We start from the raw sequence: 24,520 nt of genomic DNA, 5'->3' as shown, positions 1-24,520 counted from the left end.
TAGATATGCATTGTGTATACATATATATATATTTCATGACTTTGCTAAGAACCACTAATTACAAAAATGCAATTTTTGTAACTGTGCTGGTTTTGGCTGGGGTGGAGTTAACTTTTTTTCATAGTAGCTGGTATGGGGCTGTGTTTTGCATTTGTGCTGGAAACACTGTTGATAATTCAGGGATGTTTTTGTTATTGCTGAGCAGTGCTTCCTTCCACAGAGTCAAGGCTTTTTCTGCCCCTCACAGCACCCCACCGTTGAGCAGACTGGGGGTGCACAAGGAGCTGGGAGGGGACACAGCTGGGACAGCTGACCACAACTGACCCAAAGGATATTCCAGAGCATATGGCATCTGCTCAGCATATAAAGCTGGGGAAAGAAGAACAACGGGCAGGACACATTCAGAGTCATGACGTTTATCTTCCCCAGTGCCTCTGATGGAGTCCTGATTTCCTGGGGATGGCTGAATACTTGCCTGCCAATGGGAAGCAGTGAATTAATTCGTTGTTTTGCTTTGCTTGTGTGTGTGTGGATTTTGTTTTACCTATTAAACTGTTCTTGTCTCAGCCCATGCGTTTTCTGACTTTTACTCTTCCTATTCTCTCTCCATGCCACTGAGGGAGGGAGTGAGTGAATAGCTCTGTGGGGCTGAGCTGACATCTGGGGTTAAACCATGACAGCAACTTAACCAAGCAGTGAATAAACTGATTTACTACTATTAAAAAAAAAAAAAAAAGCTACAACATGCTTTTTGTAAGTATAAATTTAAAACAAGCCTCTACACCTTTTTATTCTGTTGAAAGGTACGAAAGTCTGTCAGGATGTTTCTTTAATTGAACCCACTCAGGTCTGGCAAAAGACTGATAGCCAATTAACATTAATTTTCCACCAATTTATGAACAGAATGTCCAAATATTTAAAATTTTCTCATTAAGCTGTCTATGGTGTCTGTGTGGTAGGCCTTGTTCATATATTTTCCAAAAGCAATGTACATCTCATTTCCATGGAATACGTCATGTCCTGTCAGCAAAATGTCCTTACTGCTGTCAGCCCAAGGTAAGTCCATGTCTCTGAGCAGTTAAACACTTACTTGCCTGTTTTCTCGCCCTCAAGGTGAATGCCATTCCATTTTTCCTACCTGTCATCATACAAATCCAGCTGGGATTGTAGGCATTGTGCTGCTGTTGCTATAACTCCACTTCCAACGTGCTGCTCTGCCTACTGAAGGAGCTGGACAGAAGTTAAAAAGAATTGCAGCATTTCATGTTGTATCCTCCACTCACCCAAATACTCAAGAGGCATGACAGTGGGAACAAAAACTTTAGCAGCTGCAGGTTGCCTAAAACACTTAACAACCTCATTTCTTTCTCTTGACTGGAAAACAAATGCCCTCCAGATTTTGCATTCAGGTCTCCTGTCAGAGGCCTCTGCTCTTCTGCAGAACAGCACCTGGAGATCCTGTACACAGCAAGGTCACAGAGCTCTTCTTAGATGCTCTGGTATTATGTGCCTCCACCATGAGCACTCTGCATGGTCACACATGCTGGATAACTGCATCCACAGCTTTGCTGCAGCCAACAGGGCTTTATTATGATTGAGATTTTCTGAGATCTTCTAGACAATGAAACAGACAAAAATGCAGCCCAGAAAAGCCTTCCTTCTCTCTCTGTAGAACTGTTTCTGCTATTTCCTCATTACTGTCACCTCCATTTTGCTCGACTTGCTTGACACAAAGCTTCTAAATCCTCCGAGGCGTACCTGGGCAGGAGACTGTATCACTTAACACGGTGGGGACTTTAACCTGCCCTCAGACTGCAGCAGCAATAAATGACAAGAATAGGTCTTGACAAAGGTGGCTGGGTTGTGCCATTTTTGTGCAAAAATAGTAAGTTTTACAGATTTGAGCCTGTGTTCATGCCAGAGACACTGCTGTCGGCAAAGTTTCTGTGAAGCAGGAAGCTCTCGCTCCTGCTCCTCAGAGCCACTGCAGCCAGGTCAAGGACATTGCTCCTTGCTGCAATCTGTCAGTGCCTATTTAGCAAGTCCCAGCTCCCTTCCCCTGAATGCACAGGCTCTGACTGGCCTTCCCCATGGTTCCAAGTGTGTCCGAGAGCCAAAACCTTATCGCAGTCCATCTCTGTCTCCTCGCAAGAACAGAGTTAGTGGAGGAGTTGGCTTGGTCTGCTTGTGCTGGTATGACAGCCAGCTCCTGTTCTGGATTAGAGGATGATGGTTTTCCCTCCCTCTACATCCCTTACTGGGCATTTGAAAGAGGAGGATTTGTGGGGAGGGGAGACATTCATAATGTTTTTTTATAGGTCTTGTCCCTTTGCTCTGGGGCAAATGAAAGCCCTGGACCCATTGGCTGTATCTGTGTGTGCTGTCCGGGGGCCTGACTTTTGTCAGCCCAGGCCATGAAATAACAGTGTGATAGTGGAGAGGTGTTCATGCAGGACCTGAGCTTAGCTACAGCTCCCTGCACAGAGGACTGCTGGCAGAGGACCAGTTTTCAGTGCATGTCACAACTTGGGGGATCATTGCAAAAGTGACGCTTCCCTATCAAATGCCAGGGTGGAGATCTGCTGACTCCAATCCCCATCTTTCAGATCAGGCAGGGACTGAACATGAACCAGCAATAAGCCCCAGACACACAGGAGGGCAAATAAATTAATGAAGCGCAGCTGAGAATGGTGGGGGCAGTGGTCAGCAGGAATACCCCAAATACATTGTGGTGCATCTTGTTGCTGATGTGCAACACAGTTCTGTGGCACCAGCATCTGATACAACTCCTACAAGGTGTTTCCCCTGGCTGGAAGATGCTGTGGTTGCCCACAGGGGCAAGGAGGGAGTTTTGCTGCATGAGGTTGTCTCACCCACACTGGTTTTGACTGGCCTGTGGCTGGATGTGTCTCTGTGTGGCCCTGATGGCTGCTCTCTCAGTGCCCTTCCCTTGAAAAATAATCCAAAATCACTGGTTTTCTTTCCATGCCATTTGCTTCCATCCCTGCTCTGGGGTTGTCTTTGACTCCATCAACTGCATCCCGAGGGTTTGCAGGCACCTTTAGGCAGCCTTACTGAGGGAGCAGGCTGTGGTAGTGGGGTGTGCAGTGGGCTCCCCAGCTCCCATACCTGTCTTTTTGCCAAGGTATCTTCCCTCAACACTGCCTCTGCCAAGCAAGCTGATCCCAGAGATACCAGCTGCAAAGGACTTCAAGGTGGGCCTGCAGCAATCTTCCTTCATGGGTGCTGTATGAATTCAAACTTTTCTTCGGGAAAAAAAGCTCTAAAAACTGAAAATAAGAAATCAGGGTTTTTTTCACAGGTTTTCCTACACAAGCCATGCCATCAAGTATGATCCACGTCCAATCAGACTCAGGTACTTCACCCTCTTGGCTCCAGACCACCTGCAGTGCTGAGTGCCCCGAATGCCCCTGCCAGCATCGCGCTGGGCAGCATCTGCCTGCCTGCAAACACCCAACCTGCAGAAGCATCACCCATCTGCTCTGCCATCTGCCTGCCACAGCCTTCCCTACCGCTGCACCAGGCACTGTTCTCCTGGAAGAGCCACGGTTCTGTGCTGACAGAGGGACCACAGCATTTTTCTAATCGAGAGAGAGTCATTTCTGAATTTGTGTGACAAGGTGCTCTGGAGTCTGTAGGTTGACTGGGACATCTTCTTGCTAATGTACAGTAAATGGTGCTGACACATGTACCTGTTCATGCTGTCTGCAGAATGACAAAACACTGCTGCCCTCCAAACAACATTTTTTTGCTACCAGATCCCCCCACCTACTGCTGCTGAGATCCTGCCAGTCTGGGATGCTGTATTTTCCAATACCCTCTGAGCAGCCTGACTTCTGAACAGGGATACCTCAGGCACCCACACACCCTCCATGCTCCCAGTCCTGCTGTGCTCAGCAGCAGCAGGAGGGGAATGATAGTCCAGGTCTCTGGGAGGGCTCCCATGGCCTAGGGCTGGCCACGTAGTTGGGATGTGAGGGGTTCTGCAGGACTGGGGCTGTTTATCCACAGTAGAAAAGCAGACAAAGAGAGAAAGGGAGAGAAGGAGGGGGAAGATCTGGGCAGAGCTCCCAGGAAAACGTCGCTGTGGATAGTTTGCTTGGGCTTCTCAGGGACTCCTGATGGCTGCTCTGATCTCCTCACCATGAGACCCAGGGATGATTTGTTGTCACATGCACTGAGCATACTGTTTTCTTTCTAAGAAAAAAGCTGGTATATTTAGGAGAGATTACATTCATCCTTGAGCTTATCTGAAAGTGCTAGGCTTATTCTCTGGGCTTTAAGGTTTATTTAGACTAAATAAGGTTTATATATGTGGTTGGTGAAGCATGCAATGTATACATTGTAATTACGTAGTTAACACACTGATCTCTGTGATGAGCTTTCCTGGCATAACCTAGTACAGTCATCCAAAAGCTTCTTTTTAATCTCTGAGGAAGGATAATTTAAAGAAGAAAAACATGATTTCTCCTGCTATCTCTTTCCAAACCCTTTCATTCACAGATTGCTTTTAGACTGACTGAAGTAGTGGTTAAATCCACTGTGAACATATAATACAAATACAGATGTAAGATCACAGTGCCATTACTAAATTTATTCCTTTTGTAGCAGATCTGTGGGGGTCCTGCCTCCATCCAGCTCTGTTGATCACTGGAATGTCCCCCATAAATACGTGTGTGTAAAATAACTTTCTAAGTCTGTTCTACACCACTTACATGGTCAATCATTTTCTAGTCTGAGACATGCCCCCAAAAAGGAGACTGATAGCAGAATCTAAGAACGTATTACCCATCACTGCTCATGGGAAGCCTGAGTAGCAGGCATCACCATGGACCCAAGTGTTGCATGTAGTAATTTTCATGTGAAAATGCCCAGTTTGCCTCCAAAATGGGCTCTTACTCGCTCTTTAGGCACTGAGTTGGCTGAGCTATTCATTCTGCAAACAATTTTTTTCTCATAATCAAGCCCTTTATGTGAAAAAAGTCAGTTTTAAGGAGTGTGAGGACACAGTTCATATGAAAATCAATGCAACCTTTCACTGAAGCATAAATCAGATCAGCTCCAACATATATGAAAGTATTTGGGGAATGTTTAATGACATTTTTGTGTTCTTGTAAATTATTTGCTTTCAGCTGATTTTAGAAGCAGGCATAGAGGAAGCTCAGCTCATATCAGGAAACATCAGCAACTGAAACCACCAACTTTCTCGTGATAGTTTTACAGATCTTCATCTTACAGACCTTCCAATAAACACACACACAGAATCACAGAACAATTAAATTTGGAAAAGACCTCCCAGATCATCAAGTCCAACCTTTGACCTAATACTGCCATGCTCACTTTTCAAGCAAAAAAAAAAAAAAACCACACCAAAAAACCCCCAAACCAACCCAATCTTTTGGATGTTTATCTGATGTGAGGGAGAGCTGCTAACTTTTTTGGGGTTATCAAAAGCTGATCTCTAGCTAATTTTAAAGATATTGATGCCTAGTCCCACTAAGCCATTTTTCCCCTTCAGAATACAATGCAAGCATCAGTTAAAGCCATTCCTGCTGCATGGAAAAGTTACTATTCCATTTGCTACCAAACTCGAATAATTTTTGCTCCTGCATGCATGTCCTTTGAGTTTCTTCTTCTTAGGCTAAAATTCACATTTTGGAATTTGCTCCTCTGAGTAATTGTGCTAAGGCCAATTCTTTGGATTAAAAAGTGAGTGATGTGAGGCAAGCGAAAGAAAAGTTCCTGTATGTGTTTATTTGAGGGAAAAGTAGAGCATTGTGTCTGGCTGACAGTTAGAGGTCCAGGACCTGGAGCAAATCACACAGCAAGTAAGTGAAGAGAGGACCTGTGGAAACCTGAATGACATTTGATTCCTAGGGCTGGTATGGAGTATGGGAATCCTAGGAAAAGTGAGAATCCCTGGACTAACAAAATGTGTGAGCTTTCAGGATGCCCTGAAGGTGGAATATTTTATACCTATAACAGTTTATCAGACTATTTAGATAGGACTTGTGGAAATGGGAAGAAATATGTGCAGCTTGAAAATGTTGTTTTTCAATGCTGGCTGGCTGTAGCTGCAAACACACCACTGTTCGAAGGGAGAGAACTGGGAGGTCAGTGGGCAGGTAAAAGGTATTTAAAATCAGAGGGCTGCATGGATAAGAGCTGCTCCCCTGATTCTGTGAAAGTCAGGCACAAACCACTGCTATCAAAATCAAGTGGTGCTTGCTCTCTTAACTACAGAGAAGAAACAACATTTGCCCAGCAGTGAAGAGCAGTTCCTGCAGCTTTGGAGTCTCGAGAATTTATCAGCAAGCTTGGAAATCATATAAACCTTATCTCCTTGTTTGTGTTTCTGAAAAACAGATAATTCTGCCCCCTGAAGACACTGCTATCTTTATTAGGCAGATGAAGTGGACTTGGTGCCTGCTCTTCTTCAGGCACTTGCATTCCTGCTCCATGGAATTTTGCTGGGATTTGGGCTGTTACCGTGGCCTGGGACTCATTCCCTTGCAGAGCTGCCACCCCTGACTGATAGGTCCTCTACCAGTTATCTTGGCCTATTTATTACTTACATGCCATAGTAACCTCAGCATATTTTGACTTGTTTCAGTCACTCTGGACTACACATTTGGTCATCCCCGTCTTTGACAGAAAACTGCAGACCCATTCTCTGCAATAATTAAGCAGTTACTTTCAGATATTTGGCTAACTGTAGTCTCCTTTCAGGAAGCAAACATGTTGGTAGGAAGTATTTAGTATGTGAAAGGTCCTCTCCTAGCCTGAGGTTTTGTTTTCCAATATGAAATAATGAATTCCAGCCTTGACTCTGAAATCCGGAGTGAGATGAGCAAACACGTTGATTTAGCAAATTTTCGTTGGAGCAGGCATAACCCTCCTACACTGGGGCTAGGCACAGCTGCGGGTTATGCAAAGGACCTTTCTTGCCACAAGGATGTTGCCTTGATTTCTGTAGCATGTGGAGAGATGGCAAACTAGTTTTGGTCAGGTTTACTCTTGGCTCCATTGGGAGCTGAACCCCGTACCTCGCTCAGCGCTGCTCCACCACTTGGCTGTGGAGGGAAAAGCCTGCTGGGCACACTGGAAGTTACACCTCAGGGAAGCAACAAGGCAGCAGTTGATAGCTGGTGTTGTCAGGAAAGCAGTTTGTTGGTGCACTGGGGGTCAGGGACGTGGCAAACTGCCTGAGAGCAAGTGCTCGCCCTTGCTGGGTCTGCCTGTGCTGATGCAGAGGGCCAGGTCCCCTCCTCGCTCCAAACAAGGTTACTGGCGAGGCCTTTCACAGCCTTACTGGTTCAGATTGAACCTGCAATACAGAGCCCAGTAACACAGTGAGGTGCTTCTCCAAAGGTGAAAACCCTGGGTTTTTTCAGGGCATATTTTGCTGTTCCCTAATGTAAGCGACATTATGGTATGCAAAAATAGTTAGATGTAAAAAAATTGATTGAATCTATTTACTCAAACATTTACTTAGATTATAAGCGTTCATACCTTTCCAATACACTGCCTTATATTCTCATTATTTAGGTCTCTGAATGTGAGGAATCCTGTAAAAAATCTTACTCTAATCACTCGGTGTTCTACATTTGCATAGGCTGAACTGACTTCTTTGCCCAAGGAGAAAACTTGAGGAAAAAAGACAACCCAAAGCTCTGTGTATATCTGGAGGTTCAAACCAAGGGAATATACATTCCTGTGGCTTCATGTAAGGCATGACATCCCAGTAAGACCCTGATGCTCCCTCCACTCACAGTGACAACATTAAATGAAGTGCCTGTGAGTTTCATGGTGTGGCTTCCTGCAGAAAGGTGTGTCCAAGCAGGGGGCACTGAACCCCCTGAAGTCAGCGGGAGGTTAACTCAGATTGCAGCTCTTCCCATAACCATGCATTACAGACTGTTGGATTTTGTTTCAGTGATGAGCTTCAAGTACAACCAAAAGCGAATAGAGGCACGTTGACCTCATAGTTTTGTGAATACAGATTGAGCGTCCAAGACAATTAAAAGCAGGGAATACGTGCCATCTCCAAACCCCTGGTGAGCCACTGCCAGAAGTTACCGCTGCCCCGTCCGACTGAAAAGACATTAACACCCGCGGCAGAGGAGGTTGGAAGGCAGCCATCCCCGATGGATTGCTTATGAGCACTGACTAGAGTCAAACTGACTTCAGTCAGAGATTTACACAAGCCTCATAATCTAATAGTAGAGTTTACTTTATGAGAGTGCCACACCAAAGATAGTAAAATGCAGTTTTAGCTAACAAATCTACATGCTTGCACAGAAAAGCGACAGCCATCATGGAGCATGTCAGCACTGCGGAGCGCCTGGCGCAGATTTATAGTTTTCAGTTTATTGCTGAAGAGTTATTGTTAACTCCATTGTTATAGACTTTCTGCAATTAAGGGTTCCAGTCACACTTATCATTTTTAAACATAGCTAATAAAACCCAATAAATCCTGAGATGTTACAGGTTTTCTCATGCTGTTAAACAGCTGAAACTTTTTTAAGCTGGATTTTTGACCTGCATTAGGATAGATTTTGGAAGTAAATTGGCTCTTGTTAGCTGCTTTAGTTCTAATTTGCTTGGATCTGCAAAATTTTGTGTAGTTTTTCTTTGTTATAGTAAAAGAAAGAGTGAGGCAATACTTAGACCTTTTCCCTCATGCATGAAACAGGTGATCATAAGCTAAGTACTGTATCTCTTACAAGTTACCTTCCAAACTTCTGTGTTTCTTGTGTCATAAATTATAAAGAATAATGGTTATTTTTGTTTTAACAATGAGTTTTGGTCTTTTCTCTCACATGAGTAATGTTTTCTCTCTTTTCTATTGAGGCTTTGAGAAAACAGACTTTTCATTTTCTCTACAGGTGGTTACAGTTATAAATTCTACTTCTGTCCATCTGTATTCACATCTTCAGAAAGATAGCAGGATACATGGATGGGGCACAGAACCTAGACAGGTGGACAGAAAAATTTTACCCTGCATATTTCCCAGCACTTTATGAACTAGCCTCAGCAGCCTTGCAGTGAGCACTTCCAGGATCCAACTTCTACTGACAAGGTTATGGATCTGCTTTTTAAATGTTTCAAGGTTAACCTTAGTCTCAAATTCTATGAACATTCAGAGATCCTAGTGCCAAGTCAGTATATTATATGAGAGATATATATATATATATGTTTCGAATGGTATCTATTTAGATATAATATCCACAAAAATAGTATTCCTCTTATAGGAGCAGAGATACTATAAAAATCCAGACATATCTAGGGGAAGAACAAATAACAGAAAACTCATATTCATCAGAAACCAGCCTCACTGTAAGAAACTTGCTCTTTGCACCCTGCAATTCATTGCAACAATTGGAACTGGCTCTTTGCACTACAAAAGAGTTTCACTATCTTTGAGATCGTCCCGATGGGTTAAGTATACAGACAGAGGAAGTAAGAAAAACAACATGCATGATCTGTAATAGAGATTACTGAATGGAGGGGTGTGTATACACTAAGAACCAACATCCCTCTGAAAGCTTTGGGAGGCTTAGAGGGTTGAAACCTCCTGCGTAAAAACGTGGATCAGAAACTTTTTATCAGGGTGAACACATTTGTTCATCCCGGATCTCACCTCTTCCCATACTCAAGAAAGAGGCAGAGCTTTACACCAGGTGGGATGCACCTTGGTTGAAGCCCTGGGCATACTCTCCCCCAGCAGTATCATTTACACACAACATCTTCAGGTTTCGCTTATCAAGTACAGCAGCTGGGAACATTATGTTCTTACAATTGGAAAGTCCGGTTTCTGTACCAAAGGACGCAAAATGCTCACGCCCACACCTCTCTGCATTTTTTAAAGCCCATCATCTACTGTAAACTTTTGCAATCTGCATCAGAGATTTCAAAGAAAGAAAGAAAGAAAGAGAGAGAGACGTTTGGGTTTTAAGAAAAAAACTTACCAAAAATAACTGAAGTTCTCTAAAGTTGCCCTGAAGTTGAAATAGCCCAGAACACCAGTGCAGAGCCTGCCTCAAACTCTCTCTCTTTCTCACTCCCCCTCTCTCTCCAGCAATTGGAAGGAGGGCTGTGCAGAAATTCAGCAAACAATTTTCCTTCTATGTCGACCGGGGCGTTCCTCACGGGCAGAAAGGGGATGGCTAAGCCTGGGTGAGGCTCGTTGCTATCCCCAAGCCAAAGAGCACTGTCGCAGATTACACAGCCTGTGAAACCCAATCCCTTTCTCTGCTCAGGCAACAGCTGTACGGCTTCAGCTGAGGCAGGAGCAGGGGATAGACCCCGGGCTTGTTGCTGGTCAGGCTTTCCATGTTGGGGGACGCTGAGGAATGGGGGCACGGGGGTTTCCGTGAGCTCCGTGTCTTCTCCCAGCTCGCTGCCTACAGCTGCAGGGCGCTCGCAGGGTGGAGATGCGGGGCAATTTCCGCGGGACTGAAAGTATATGGGATGTGGGCGCCCGCGCAAAACAAACATCTCTTTTCCTGAAATTCATTCCCAGCCTTGCTTCAGGACATAACTGGGTAATTAACGTTGTATGGATTAGTAAATTCTCATGCAAGCATGCACACACGCAGGACGCAGTCTGTCAGCCTGTCACAACACCGTGGTTCAAACGGGCTTCAGGGCTGTTCCAAGGTCCTCTCTAGGTTCCTTTTTCCTTGTCACTTTTAGTCAGCTGTTTGATTCTTTCCGAAAACCCCCTGAATGCTGAGCTGACAATTCTTACACCAAGTGAAGCACTATGGTGGCTCTCAGGGTGGGAGTGCCAGTGCTTAGCGCTGCCTTCATCCTGTCCTGATATTCTACACTTGAGGGAAGCTGCTTAGCGCCAGCAGAAGTGGATTTATGAAAATTCCCAGCCCCTCCTCTCACCTGTTTCTATTTCTCCACCCCATGTAAAGGAAAGAAATTTCTAATACAGCTGATTCCTCCCTCTCCCGGGAATTCCACCGATCCTTTGACTCCTCCCCCCTGAAGCTTTAAAAAAATCACAGCAGCAGATTTCAGCCCGGGTTTCCGTGTTTCACAGAAGGATTTGGCTACTGGTTTGCATTCTGTCAAATTGGGGTGAGGTGAGAGAGGGTGCAAAATACAAACAACATATAAGCAGCCCTGGGAGTGTCCTGCAATTGCTTCAGCTGCTTTGACAACATCCCAGAGCAGGTAAAAAACACTCCAGCCAAAAGAGAAGGAAAACCCCTGTGTTTACAGAGCAGCCTCGTTTCACGTCGAGGCAGATGCTGTGCTGCAGATTGTTATGCTGTTGGCTCTGAACAGATTTTGATACCTGAAATTCTGCAGATGTTGGGTTTCTGGACCCAGGTTTAGAACATGTGCACATGGTTTCCACAAAGGGCTTTTGAAAATATAGAGGGAAAACTGAGTGTATAGCTCTGATTCCATCCTATATGGGTGCTCAACACAGGCATTTTATGAAAACTGGGTCTTAAGAGAACCACAGTCCTTATTCTGTACTACAGCCAATTCTTTAACTTGTGCAATTAATGTATATTACTACATCTAATTATACATTATATATTAATTACAGAAGATCACATAATTTAGAAATACTATATGTAATTTTATTTAATTAATAAACAGTTTTTCAGTGCATGAACTGAATAACGCTTCAGAAATTTTGTCTATTTACTATATGATTATATTGTATATCTGTAAAAATAAATAATATATAATCACATATAATGTGTGATTACATACTATGTATATAATCATATATAATTAATATAAATATGTTGTGAAGCAGTATGCAGTTCACACGCAACCTCTATCTTCCTGTGAGTGTGGCATCCACATCAAGAATTAAAAGCAGAGGTTGGCTGTGGCCACTGCAGGGAGGAAATGCTGGGAAGGAGGAAGAAGAGACAATGGGACAGTGTCAGCACAGGGGAAGTGAGAAAGTGGCACATAGAAGTGTTCAAGGCCAGGCAGGATGGGGCTTGGAGCAACCTGATCTAGTGGAAGGTGTCCCTGCCCATGGCAAGGAGTTGGAACGAGATGGTCTTTGAGGTCCCTTCCAACCCAAACCATTCTATGATTCTGTGTTTCAAGCAAGACGTCCCGCAGCTGGCTCAGGGATGGAGGTGGCCAGAAGCAATGAAGGTTTCCTGAAGTGCAGTCAACAGCAGTAAAGTAAACTGTCTGAGAATGGGAGCAAGACCTTGCTAAGAGCTAGCTCAGGCTTGCTCTGCTGCCATCCCTATTTCCATGCGCTGTCTTTAGGAGGTCCAGCCTTTCTGAGCTGTCTTACAACATCCTGACAAACAACATATATTTTTAGAAACAGACATGCAAAACAAGAAGCTCGGCCTACAACGTGGATTGATGTGGGGACAGTTCATTTGGATGCAGAAATCTGGCTCCTACCTCCAGCGCGAGTGGTGCCAGCAGCAGCACTCCAGCAGGGCACAGGCTGTGGGGTGGCAGCAGCTGCAGTGTGCTCCATCCCCACTCAGTGCTACATTTCAGCTGTCTTTGCTGAATATATGGATGGGTGTTGTTTTGATCTTTTAAGAATTTTTAAAGCCCACATGAGACAAAACCCTGGCTAAGATGAGAGAAGACAACTGTTTGTCCATAAACCTGGAAGAAAAGACTCTGTTAGTTTTCATGGTATTGGGAAATCTACGTTCACTGTCACTGGTTTTTCCAGCTTCATCTCGGAACTGAAGGTGTAAGGCTGGATGTCTGAGCACTGCCCTGCTGCTGTGACTCCTGTGAAGACAACTGCTGTGTCAGAGATTTATCCCCACACAACTTCAAGCCTAAAACCTCCCCTCTTGTCAACCAATATGGTGTTGTTCTGGGACTGTCAAATTATTTCAACATTATTTGACTGACAGGAATTCATAATGCTCACTTGGTTCATTTTTAAATATTTATCAAATCCACTGTTTGCCTGCTGAACTATTGAAAAAATGCTATCAGACTGATAATTTCCCAATTCACCAAGTGATTCCAATATTCAGTGAGAATACTCCAAACAGCCTTTGTGTTTACTCTTCCTGACAGACATCTAAACATTAAAAGATAAAGCTATTTGAGTTATGCTGCAGCAATATTAAAAAATATTCTTCTCTGCTCTATTGCCTTGCCAGGGAGCACCATTGTATCTCACATTTCTCTACCCCACATCTAACCCCATTTCCCAGCTTCCCTGTGTTACAACGTTGTTTTCTCTACTCTGTTCACAGGTAAGGCTGCAAACAAACAGTTGAATGACACAAGCTTTCTTTTACTAGTGCTATTCACATCCTGACCTGTGCATGGACTCATGGTAGACTTACGCATAAGGGTGTGCTGCTTTAGTAGTAATTGAGAAATGAGATGAAAAACAACGGGAATGTTCTTGTGTTTTCTTTGGCCCAAAGTGAGAGAGACAACATGTTCCATGAGATTATAGTAATGCATGCTCTGGAACACGAATTCCTGTGTGGAGGATGCAAGGGTGATCATTTCTATTCTTTTTCCTTTTTAGCAGTTACAAATCTTCAGGTGTTTGGGGGAAAAATATGAAGCCACAAATCTCCACAAGTAGATAAGACTGGGTTGCAGAGAAGACCAGATAAGAAAGCAAACTTGTCTGCACAATTCAGAAAGGAGTTAAAAAACTGAGGACCTCCAGCTTAAAGAGAAATGTGCTGCCAAGAGAAGGAACCATTAGAGAAATAAAAAGGAAGGGAGAGAAAACAACAGTATGAACTCAAGATGTAGAAGAGTGGATGGAACCGAACATCAGACTGGCAATGAGAGGAATGAATGGGTGGAGGCATCTGGCCACCAACTCTCAGTTCAAGCCCAGAGGAAGAAAAATGTAACATTAATCACCAATTTACAGACATCTCCCATGCTTTGTCTCCCCTGACTGCATTTTGTTACGACACAGGAATGCATCTATTTATCTATTTCACAGTCAGTTCATTTGAACTAAAAAGGTATTTAAGCCACCCACACAAACTTCCTCTGAATTTCTTCTCTTTTGCAATACATAAGCCATTAATTTGATTGATTTGCTTCAACATTTTTTTGCATAAAACTCTTCCATTTGCAGGTAGACATGCAACCTCACAAACAGAGAGAGAGCCAGGTATGGAAATGAGGTTCCATCACTGCCTCTTTTAAGAAGCCTCCCAGTTGGACTCAAAGACCTCATTCTGAAGTTAGTCAATTCAGATGAGTTCCCCCCCAAAAAAGTGAATGGGTGTCATTCATGTATCTTGTAACCTAACTGAAGTCTGTCCTCCAAATAGATTGGTCTTTTCATCTGAGAATTTACTCAAAAGAGGCTCCAGTGTCTACCTGCCCTTGGCAAGTTCTACTAGCACTACCTGCTTGCTGCACTGACACCAAGATGCAACTGATAATATTTTGTATAGAAGGAGGTTTCTCCTTTGTGAAGATAAATAAATGTCAACTCCAGGTATCCAGGTCTGGAGTAGTAAAATCCAAACTCAAGGCAAAATAACCCAAACAAACCTGGGGAGGAGTTGTCTCTTTTCAGAAATTCAAATATTCTCTTTCAGGATGGCTAAAATTTTTTTTTTCATTTTAGTGGTTAATATTGTTGGTGAAGGAAAAAAAAAGGAAGCTAAAAATGCAGATCTGCAACCAGCATAAACAAAAACCCCACCAGCAACAGAGAAAGCATTATTTAGAAATGAAACAAAATGAGACATTTCAAAGAGCAATCCTTCCACTAACAGGAGGACAAGGAAAAGGAAACTAATTCACTCTGCACAGTTTCTTCTATTTTGTCCTCGGGCATATACTCCATCTCCCTTTGTCCCCCAAATGCATTTCCACTGGCCCTGAGAGTGCTTGCATTGACCTTCTGCAGCCAAAATAGCTTGGACAGAACGAACCAGAAAAACAGGAGCCAGCCAGAGCAAGGGGCAACGCAGCCATGGCCACGGACCTGGGGGAAAACTGCTATAATTAGCAAGGCTCATACAAAACCCACGGCACTCATGGAGCTGCTGCCTTCCTGCCCTGCCTGTTGCATATTAAATCATTCAGAGAAGAGGGAAACAAAGCCACGGCCTGCAGAACTCTTCACACGCCCTGTCCTGAGGGGTCACCTCACCATCAGCACCTTCCTCCACTGCTGTTGCTGGACATCCATCTCCAGACTGTGCTCTGGAGGGCTTTAATTAAAAATTAATATTTACTCCATGTTCCCTATAGCCATCTCGTTCCCTGCTCTCTGCTGTTTTCAGTTCCCCGCCCAACTGGAATTCAGAGCTGGCTTACCGTGGACCTTTATTATTTTACCATTTTAAAATCTGTGACGTTGTATGAAAAGCAGACCTGGGCTCCTCCCTGAAAAGTGAATATTAGTGACAAATAGCCGGCAGGAAGAAAACAAAAACATCTCTTCCAGCTGGAAAGATAGGTGTTAATTACCCGTGAATAACCTGTTTGTACTAGGCGGTAATACTCAAGCACCTGAAAAAAACTTGTTTGTAACAAACTGTTTCTCTTTCTGCAATGTCATTAGGTTGCCTTAAGCACTTTTCTTTCCACAATTCTGGTACTTCTGGATATCACGAAGTCAGTAAGTTTTCTTGTTTCGAAATCCAGGGGGAAAAACGCCCTAGGGACTGTCAAAGTATTAATACAACATTCACAAACTCTCCATTTTCAATCATTTACTGAGTTAAATATTTCTGAAGTACGTTTAAGCATCTGTGTGACGTTTGTTATATTTGATCGAGACACTTTTTTCCTATCAAATTGAAAGCTGAAGGATGTTGCCACCGATGTGGTATCATATAAAATAATTTTAAAAGATCTCATATAAAAAGCAGACATCAATAAAAGCCAAGTATAATTATCAAATGCAGTAGCTCAGATGCCATTGAAAAAAGCAGAAGTTTTCATCTGCTGTAGCAAAACAGATTTCAGATGCTTCACTAAAGGCTGGGGTTTTTTCCCTTTTGCTTTTTACCCGTCCCGGTACGGAGTGGCATAAACTCTTGTTTTTTGTGGGTGCTCGTGTGGCTTACGACATTCCAGCTGTGGAAATGCTTCTCAGTGAACCCTCCCTTGTTGTTTTTCTCTCCAAAGCCTTAAGAAAAGTTCTTAAACAAAGATCTTAAAATAAAAGAGTCCTGGCAGATGATCTCACGATGTGCCCTGGGGTTTCCATGGCATTTAGCGAGCCACCAGTGATTAGTACATTTGTCGAAGGAGTAACTGGTAACTGCACTGAAATAATCCCTTTCTTCTGGCTTCGGGGTCCCGATGAAACCTGCTCTCGGCGATGGGAGGGACCTGGGGACCTGGCTGTGCCCACGCAGCCCCACTGAGGAAAGGGCTGTTTGCTGGCAGTGCCTCTGGGCACGGGGGGGACATTTCTTACAGTTACTTCTTTTTTGACAGTGTTTTAACCTAAGACCTCACACCAACCTGGAATACCACCTGTTACTGGATTACGTGCAGCTGTTTCTGGGTCCTGCTTGGTGGGCAGGAGCTGGCAGATACTGCCTTTGACAGCAAGCAAGAAGCCCAGGTGAATGGGAAAAACAGGAGAAACTCCCTCAAACTGGGATCAAGAAAGCACCAGCTCCTGTCTTGCTAATAAAATAAACTGTTTTCCTCCAGATGATGAATGCTCACCCTGTTTTGCCCCTCCGTTGCAGGGGCACAGAGGGAGTCTGGGGATTCAGGGAGGGTGTTTCACACACACAGGGGTTGCTGTGTGTCCGTGGCTGGCACACACCACCATGGAAAAACTGGGTCAGTGCTGCTGCTGTGCCTGAGACTCGGTGTGCATCTTCAGGGCGTGGGCTGGGACAGAGAAAGGACTCAGCAGATGACAATGGGGCTCAGTGTTTGCCGTACGATGTCAGCAGCACAGCAGGGTTTATTTCTTAACGAAGTGAGTCACTTGATTGGTATCAAGTATCTGTTGAGCTGAGTGACGGGGCGGATGCGAATGTTAGAGGACCTCGTTTTAAATATACCATTCACCACTCTGGACTGGCTTGCGCTGTGTAAACAACATCAGTGAGAGATGGAAATACATTAGGTTAATTCCATCTGGGGTTTTGAAGTCTCCTGCTTCCTCACAGAGCTGAGACTGCTTTTCCAACAACATGAAATTCACCTCAAAGCCCTACATCCCATCACAAAAAAGCCTTCCCTTGGAAAGGGGAAAGCCAGAAGTACAGGGTAAGTAAAATCAGATAATCAGCACAGTTATCTGACTTCTGCATTCCAGCTTACTCAGCTGAACTGGCTCGCTGGTGCCAGTTCAATTAATTTCTGGGCATAGAGCAGTGATAGGGGATAGAGTCACCCCAAGGCACCCAGAAAGGAAAACTGTGGGAAACAGCAGCCAAGAGGGAGTAAGAAAATGCCTCCACAATGCATTTGTGATGCCATTGGCTTTATCTTGTGCAATTCCTATAGCTGGAATTAAATCTTTGGGCTTTAAGGGTCTTGGCATATGTATGTTTTGGTTTCAGGCCTTTTCATCCCATTTACTGTCACTGAGATCAGCTGTAGTATTGCCTGTGACTTTTAATGGAGGCAATGTTGAGCCCTTTAATGCTTCATTCCTGACTTTCTCCCGCTGAACAGCAGAGGAAACAACAGGAATCAGCCTCAGTCAGGGGTGAGAAATACTTCATGTTGTCTTTTTCACTGTGCCAGAGAAGGGTAAAATATTGCTGAAACTTGTGGACTCCTCGATACACATCCAGAAATTGCATTTAAACACTGATTGATGCTCCTGGTAGAGAAAATCAGCTTGAAAGGTGTGAACAGGATTCAGTTGGGTTCTGTTGAAGCCCTCAGCTGTGGGGTAGCATTTGTGTGTGAAGTGGAGGAAGGAGCCCTGCTACCTGTGACACACAGAAAGAGACCTTTCCACACCACTGCACTGGTGCCTTTGAGTTCAGCTGCCAACCACTTGGTCAGATGAAGAAACCCAGCGTGTAATAATTAATTCCTCCTAATTTTCAGTGATGCTAATGGTAAACAAGGTCACTGTTCAGTCTTGCATAGCACATGGTGCTATGTTGGTTCTGGCTGCAGTTGCCAATAGATAGGAATCAATGAAGTGAGAGAGAATAGCTCATATTTTTTTAAAGGGAGACATTATATATATTGTGGAGTTTTGACGGCAGAACTGCTCTCAGTTGCTGATGCAAACCCTATAAATGTAGGCTGAGAAGAAAGAGCCCAAAATGGGTCAGGAGCAGAGAAGAGCATTTATTCTGAGATCACAGCAAACTGAACACTGCCAGCACTGAGTCCTGTTCTTCCACAATCTGTTATCACACAAATGCTTGTATTTTCAGTCTTTCTTTGCTTATAAATAAAAGTATTTTAGTTTTATTTTTCCTTTAAAAAGGTATTGAATGTATTTGGGGAGTAGGAGAAGAACTGAATCTTAAAGATTTTTATACAGTGTTCATGAAAGGATTTGGAAAGCTAAATCAGGAATTACTGATAGTTTAGCTTTTTATTTGTCTTGTTTCAAATAAGAAGTTATGTTATTGATTAAAAGAATCCCAAGAAGTACCTGGATTGACCAGTGACAAAATACAACAGCAAAATAAATGGAAGAAGGGATTTAGCTCTGCTCTTTTCTACCTCATGCTTGGTCAGCTTAATTATGTTAGCATTGTTTAAACACCTTTCTTTTTAAAATATGGGGAAAAGTGTCCTTAGAAGTTTCTTTATTTGAAATGAGTATTCCTGTGGATGAATGGTTAAGACAGAAGTTAGCTTCTAAATTTCTAGGGAATTTCTAAAATGTATTTTTTAGCCGCTGTTCAGTTCTTGCTCAAGGAACTTGAATGGAGGCTGTAGTGCTCCTCTTGGTATCACTTGGGTGATCCTTCCTCCTCACATGGTCCTGAACTCCCTCCAAGCCCCTCTGGCAGCTGCAGGATCCTGCCTGGACTGGGCTCTTGCCACATCCCAGCCCATGATTCTGAGTAATAAGAGTGACTCAGGAAACAAACACATGTGACACCTCACAAGCAGCTCTGTGAAGGCTTCCAATTTCACACTGAACAGACACATGACTCATCACCTTGTGCTGATGGCTTCCTATGTAGAGAGTGGTTCCGTTAAGCAGCGCTGGCCCTACATATCTCCAAACTCAAAATCCTGGTTTCAGGAAACTATTCCTTTTCCAAATACTCAACATATACATGACAGAGGAAAAGGTGTGATAGAGAAATAGAAAAGCAGAACTGCAAGCATCACCTGCTCAAGTCTGATTTGTTAGTCCTTAATGAAGATTTTTGGATGCAAGAAGAGAAGCAACTTATCCTTTAAGCAGCATCCATGAATGAGAAGGATGCTGATGTGACAGCACAGGTCCTGCAGCGACATGGCTAAACAGCCCGGGGTTAGTCCTCGGGCTGCCTTTTTCTTTTACTTAGGGCAATGAAAAGGCTCAGAGTGTCTTGTGATAAACTACTGCCTGGAGCCCGTTTCCATCTGTAATTGTTAGCACAGCTGAGTATTGTCCCTGTGTTAAAGGAATCACCCATTACTCCGGGCTCCCTGCATGACTCAGCTCCTGAGTGCTATTTCGGGTGGCAGAGGGGAGAAGCTGCCAGGCTGGCATTCCCTCCTGCTTTCTTTGTGAAAATAGGATGTGGCTCTGCACGACAGGCATTGGTGCTCTGTGAACTGTCTGAAGGGCTTACACGGAGCGCAGCCGTGGCCGTGCGCTCTGATATTGTTGATGGATTATAAACGATCCATTATCCACCCGCTTGAGGAAAGCCAGAGGAATGGAAAACTAAAACGTGAAACTAGTGAGCACAAGACCGAGCAAGTGATTCATGCTGTGTGGAAAACGGGCCTCACTGGGTGTAGGCCTGTAGTTCTGTAGAATTAAGTACAACCACAGTGTCTAATAATTTATCTCATTTACAGCAACATTTGTCTTCCTCTCGGTCCTCAAAAATGCCTGGGCACAGCGCATGCACCATGGGTGAGCCTTGACCGTGTCTGCTTCCCCAGGTGCCTTTCAGCCCCACAGATGGCAGAGGAGGTGGAACTCTGTTCTTCTGCTGTGAGGAGGCAGATAAGGGGACAGAGCAGATTTTGCTTAGCACACAAACTCAGTCTAACAGCAATTAAAGCAGATTTGATCTGGTTTGTATTCCCTCTCATCTGCAGTTATGCTGGGTTCAGAGGGTTTCTCGTTCACTCTCTTTTCTGAGCCCTTCTCATTGGGGAGTTCAGTGAGAAACATGAACACCACCACCTTGTTTCCCGCAGAGCTGCAGGAGGAGCTGGAAGGGCTGGGCACATTGCAGAAGGGTGCTCAGCTTTTCCACCATGACCCCCTCAGAGACAGCTTTCTGCTCTCCTTGCTTCCATCATTTTCAGCTCCAAGACTAATTCTGGAAACACATCCATAATGCTGTGGCCTAGGACTATTCTTTCTCTGCATTAGAATATTTTTATAGTCCATTTTACCAAGGAAACACAGCAGAAAAGCTGCAGATTGGCTTTTTTTGATTATTCTCTCACTTCTTGCTGAAAAGTTTCTCTCATCAGTCTGCTGAACAGGGAAATTTCAACAGGGAAAACCAAATTAAACACAGTTTATACTCAGATATAAAATTCTCACTCAAAGAGAAATGGCTTTTTTTTTTTCTCTTGGGAAAAAAATTAATTTCCTCTCCTGGATTTTGAACTTTATTCCTTTCTTACAGATCCTTTGATGAGAAATGAAGGACCCATCAACCATCTCCAAACTGATCATGCAGCACAGAAAACCAAAAGCCCTTGGAGGTGACAGGAAGTCCCCAAGCATCAAACTGAAACTTTAAAACTGGTGAAGGAATGAAGGAGTGAAACATCCCAAATGCCCAATTAGTCAGTTTTATTAACATATTGTGTGTGGTCTCTGTGAAAATCTGGCCACATCTCACAAACTCTGAGACCATCACAAAGATGTTGCATGTGCATATCCCATAATAAAGCTATTAGAAACCCAAGAGGAGTTTTCTAGTGTGAGTCATGATACTCAGGAAGAGATGAGGCAGGGCAGCCAATTCACTTTTCAACAGCAGCGTGAGCCCAGCACAAAATCAGCAAATCCAGATGACCTGGATATCGCACACAGAGTTTTATTTACAGCCTCAGAAATGCCTAAATCTCAACCAAGCTGCAAATCAAACTCCCTGCACTGATTTGGAGGCGGGAGGGAAAGTGCAGATGCAAGCAACAGCTTCAAAGGTTTATCTGTAGTTTGTAGCACCCACCTGACTCTCCAGTAAACTTGGAGAGTGCAGGACCAAGGGTTGTGAGACAAAGGAGTGAGAAGATGGATGAATTGGTCCTCACTAACTGCACAGAGGAGAAGGAGTGAGACCTTAGAAGACATCTTGAGAAAGAGATTAGTTTCAGGTACAGCATTAATCTTTCATTTTCTTAGTTTATACTTTTTTAATCTCAAGGAGATTTTGGCTTTTAAGAAGGGAACAAGTTACAACAGAGCAGCACTGCAGAACACCCTTGGGGTGCCTATGAACCAGAACAGGTTTGGGAATCTGCAGCTCAAGGCCCACAGTTGTCATCCAGGGAGCTGCAAAAAGGAAAGTTGCCCTGACAGATGTTAGCTACAGCCTTCCAGCAAGGCCACCCATTAACACTGAGAAACAGTTTATGGAGAACAAAGTGACCAGGAACTGGGCAGAGCAGAACAGTGCCAGGGCCAAGATGCAGAGAACACTGGGTATGCACTTCAGATAGAGCCAACATGAGACAGACAGGGGCCTGAAGCAGCCCTTCTTTCCCAGCTATGGCAGTATTTTCTCAGTTCAGTGGCCCTGCTTGTTCACTCCTTAAAACTTCACTGTTTCTGGACAGAACATGTCCTTACCAGGAACACCCATCCCTTGGGGCGGGAGAGGATGGCAGAACATCAGCCTCTGCTTGGGATCAGTCCTGCAGATGGTAGAGGTGGAGAGAGGAGAACAGCAGGCAGGAATTACGGCAGGCTGTAGGGATTAAGATTAGGTACATGTTCGACCCATCTAAGGCTCAGCCAAGGAGAGCCCATCTTCACCTGGACTGAACAAGAAGCATGGTGGAAGCCTCCAGGGCTCTTGGAGACAGATGCCAGCAATACAGAAGAAGCTGTAATTTAATGTGTGGAACAAGGAGGAAGGGAGTGTTGGAATGATGGGTCTAGTGGGAAACAATCCTCTCAGGAGTGTAGCTAGGATTTGCCCCTCGTGCATTTTCTGCCCACCACAACAGCATTTCACAAATCCTCTAGCACACAAGTTCATGAGGAAGAGCCTAGAGGAAGATTTTGAGCATCTCTTAATAGTAGATGAAGTAATTGGGTGGTAAGATTTTTACCCAAGGTGTCTCCAGTGATGACCAAACAACACAATTCCTATTTTAGACCCCAAATGTTCAATGACTGATCAATACACAGAAACCCACAGCTGGTGATTTCAAAACTATTGTTATTTCCCTGGAAAGCCTGGAAATCTCTGACTGCTGAGCAAATAATTTTCACTCATGAAAGATTTAAGCTTTGTCGAAGTGGCGCTTTGCCAGCAGAAAGAGAGGCAGTGCACATCAAAAATGCTGCTTTTAATTTTGGCTGTACCTGCTGACCCTGACCTGGTGACAGATGGAACACACTGAATGTTTCATAATGCATAAATACTTTGTCCCTCTGCACAGGATGGACTCAGGACTTCTCATAGCATGACACACTGAATGGCCACTCTTTCTCCTGTACCTGCTGGCACCTCACAAGGCAGCTAAAAGCTGATTTCAAAGCCACTGCTCCTGCCTGGGGGTCCCATAGCCCTTTGCATCCTTCTGGTTTTTATTTCAAAAAGCGCCATTGTGTGCTCCTTCTGAAAACAGGGCTATCCCTCTGGTTTAGGCACATCCATGAGTTTGCCCAGCTCATCAGTGATCACAAGTAATGAAGGACAAGCATAGCTGGTAGAAATAAGGGTGTAGTTACAGGCTTTTTCATCAAGTCACACCTTCCCCCTAACCTCTAGGCTGAGAAATCTGTGCATGCTCCAAATCTGGAGAGGTGTCAGTCAGACTGAGTGTGCTGAAAGCCAGTATGGATAGATGCCTGGTTTAGGACCTTTCCATGATCCTTTGAAGTATCCATACAAGACAAAACAGCAAGAATTATGAGAAAATTGACACCCTCAAGCAAAGACAGACTTTTATTCTGAAAAAACTACTTAAATGCAATCTGCTGCTGTGTAATATATATGCCAGAGGGACAAAATATGGTGTAAAGTAAGATCTCAGCAAGCTGAGATCCAGCTTACATATTTGGCCTGTTTAATCCAAGGATGAAAATAATTACGCAAAGTCAGTCTAAGCAATCCCAGAAGGATTTGAGCATACGAAACACAGTCACTGCAAGAAGCGGAAGGAAGGGAGAGCTTCACCAGTTTTAGTTCCCCTTGGCTTTCCTACACTTGTGTGTGAATTTGGCCCAGGAAACTGTCTGGCACTGGGGATGGTGATCATTCATCCTCTCTATTTGCACAAGAATGTGGGAAGGGCTTAGAAAAAACTCCTCTTCTCCCATCTGGGGGTCTGGGTGGGTGCCAGTACATTCAATGATGCATAACCATTTCAAGAAGCTCCTTGCCACTCTCTATTTTGTAGGCATTTGTAAAGAAAGCAAATGCACATGCCCCAGCAGTACGTTGGTTGCTCTGTCAGGATAGGGGGTATCCTACTTTTCTCTGCTTGTCATGAGAGCAATATGAGGCAAAAAGGGAATAAAATCAGGTCACATCTAGCACACATCCAACAAGATTTTCAAACCCCGGCAGCCGGGGAAAAGAGAGAGGAGAAACTTACAATACAGGTAGAAAGTCTTGATGTGGTGTGTGCTCAAAGAAGCCAGAAACTACATCTTCTTGAGGCCACCAGGTGCCTCTTCTCCTGCACATCAGCAGCAAGGCAGAGGAGGCAAAGCAACAAGATGTGCTGCAAGAAGTGAGGTCCTACCTGGAAGCCATGGGCAGGTTTTGGTCCCAGTGTCCCAGCTGACAGCTGTCCCTGCAGTGACGGATGAGGTGCTTTGGGTCATTCATGCTGGCCCAGGTCCCAGGGTGGGGCCAGCAGGGCGGCTTTGGCTCCAAACCCCGCCTCACATCATGTGAGCCCGTCACTGCAAGGTCTTCCCAAAGGGTGCTCCTGTCTCCCATGTCTCTGGGAGCCCTCCTGAGGAGCCTCTCTGCGTGTTGAGCAGCAAATTGCAGCCAGTCTGCCTCGCCTTGGAGTGCTCGCCAAGGCTTTGTTTGTTTTCTCTTCTGTTTCAAACATCCTTTGTGCCTTTCTGGCTCAGCTAGTTAGCTAGAATGCTCAGCTTCTCCAGTTTTTAAGTGCTGCCCAAATAATAGTTGGTCTGATGTAGAGAGACTTTAAAGCCTGGGCTGAAGGTGTGCTGAGTAAGGAAGATGGTCTCTGC

The 24,520-nt window shown here is 44.3% G+C and overlaps 1 protein-coding gene across 1 annotated transcript in view; it reads right to left on the bottom strand.

The window, feature by feature from the left end:
• The window catches only part of AHNAK2 (AHNAK nucleoprotein 2), a 67,259-nt gene extending 43,105 nt beyond the window's left edge, over nt 1-24,154 (bottom strand). The window contains 1 exon segment of the mRNA XM_039552176.1: nt 24,058-24,154. Within this exon segment, the coding sequence (XP_039408110.1) occupies nt 24,058-24,139 (82 nt within the window). The 5' untranslated portion in view covers nt 24,140-24,154.
• Between the last annotated feature and the right edge of the window lie 366 nt (nt 24,155-24,520).

Source organism: Corvus cornix, chromosome 5, assembly GCF_000738735.6.
Source record: "Corvus cornix cornix isolate S_Up_H32 chromosome 5, ASM73873v5, whole genome shotgun sequence".
NCBI classification, from domain to species: domain Eukaryota; kingdom Metazoa; phylum Chordata; class Aves; order Passeriformes; family Corvidae; genus Corvus; species Corvus cornix.
Note: the sequence above shows the minus strand (reverse complement) of the source record. Positions and strands in the feature narration are given on the sequence as shown.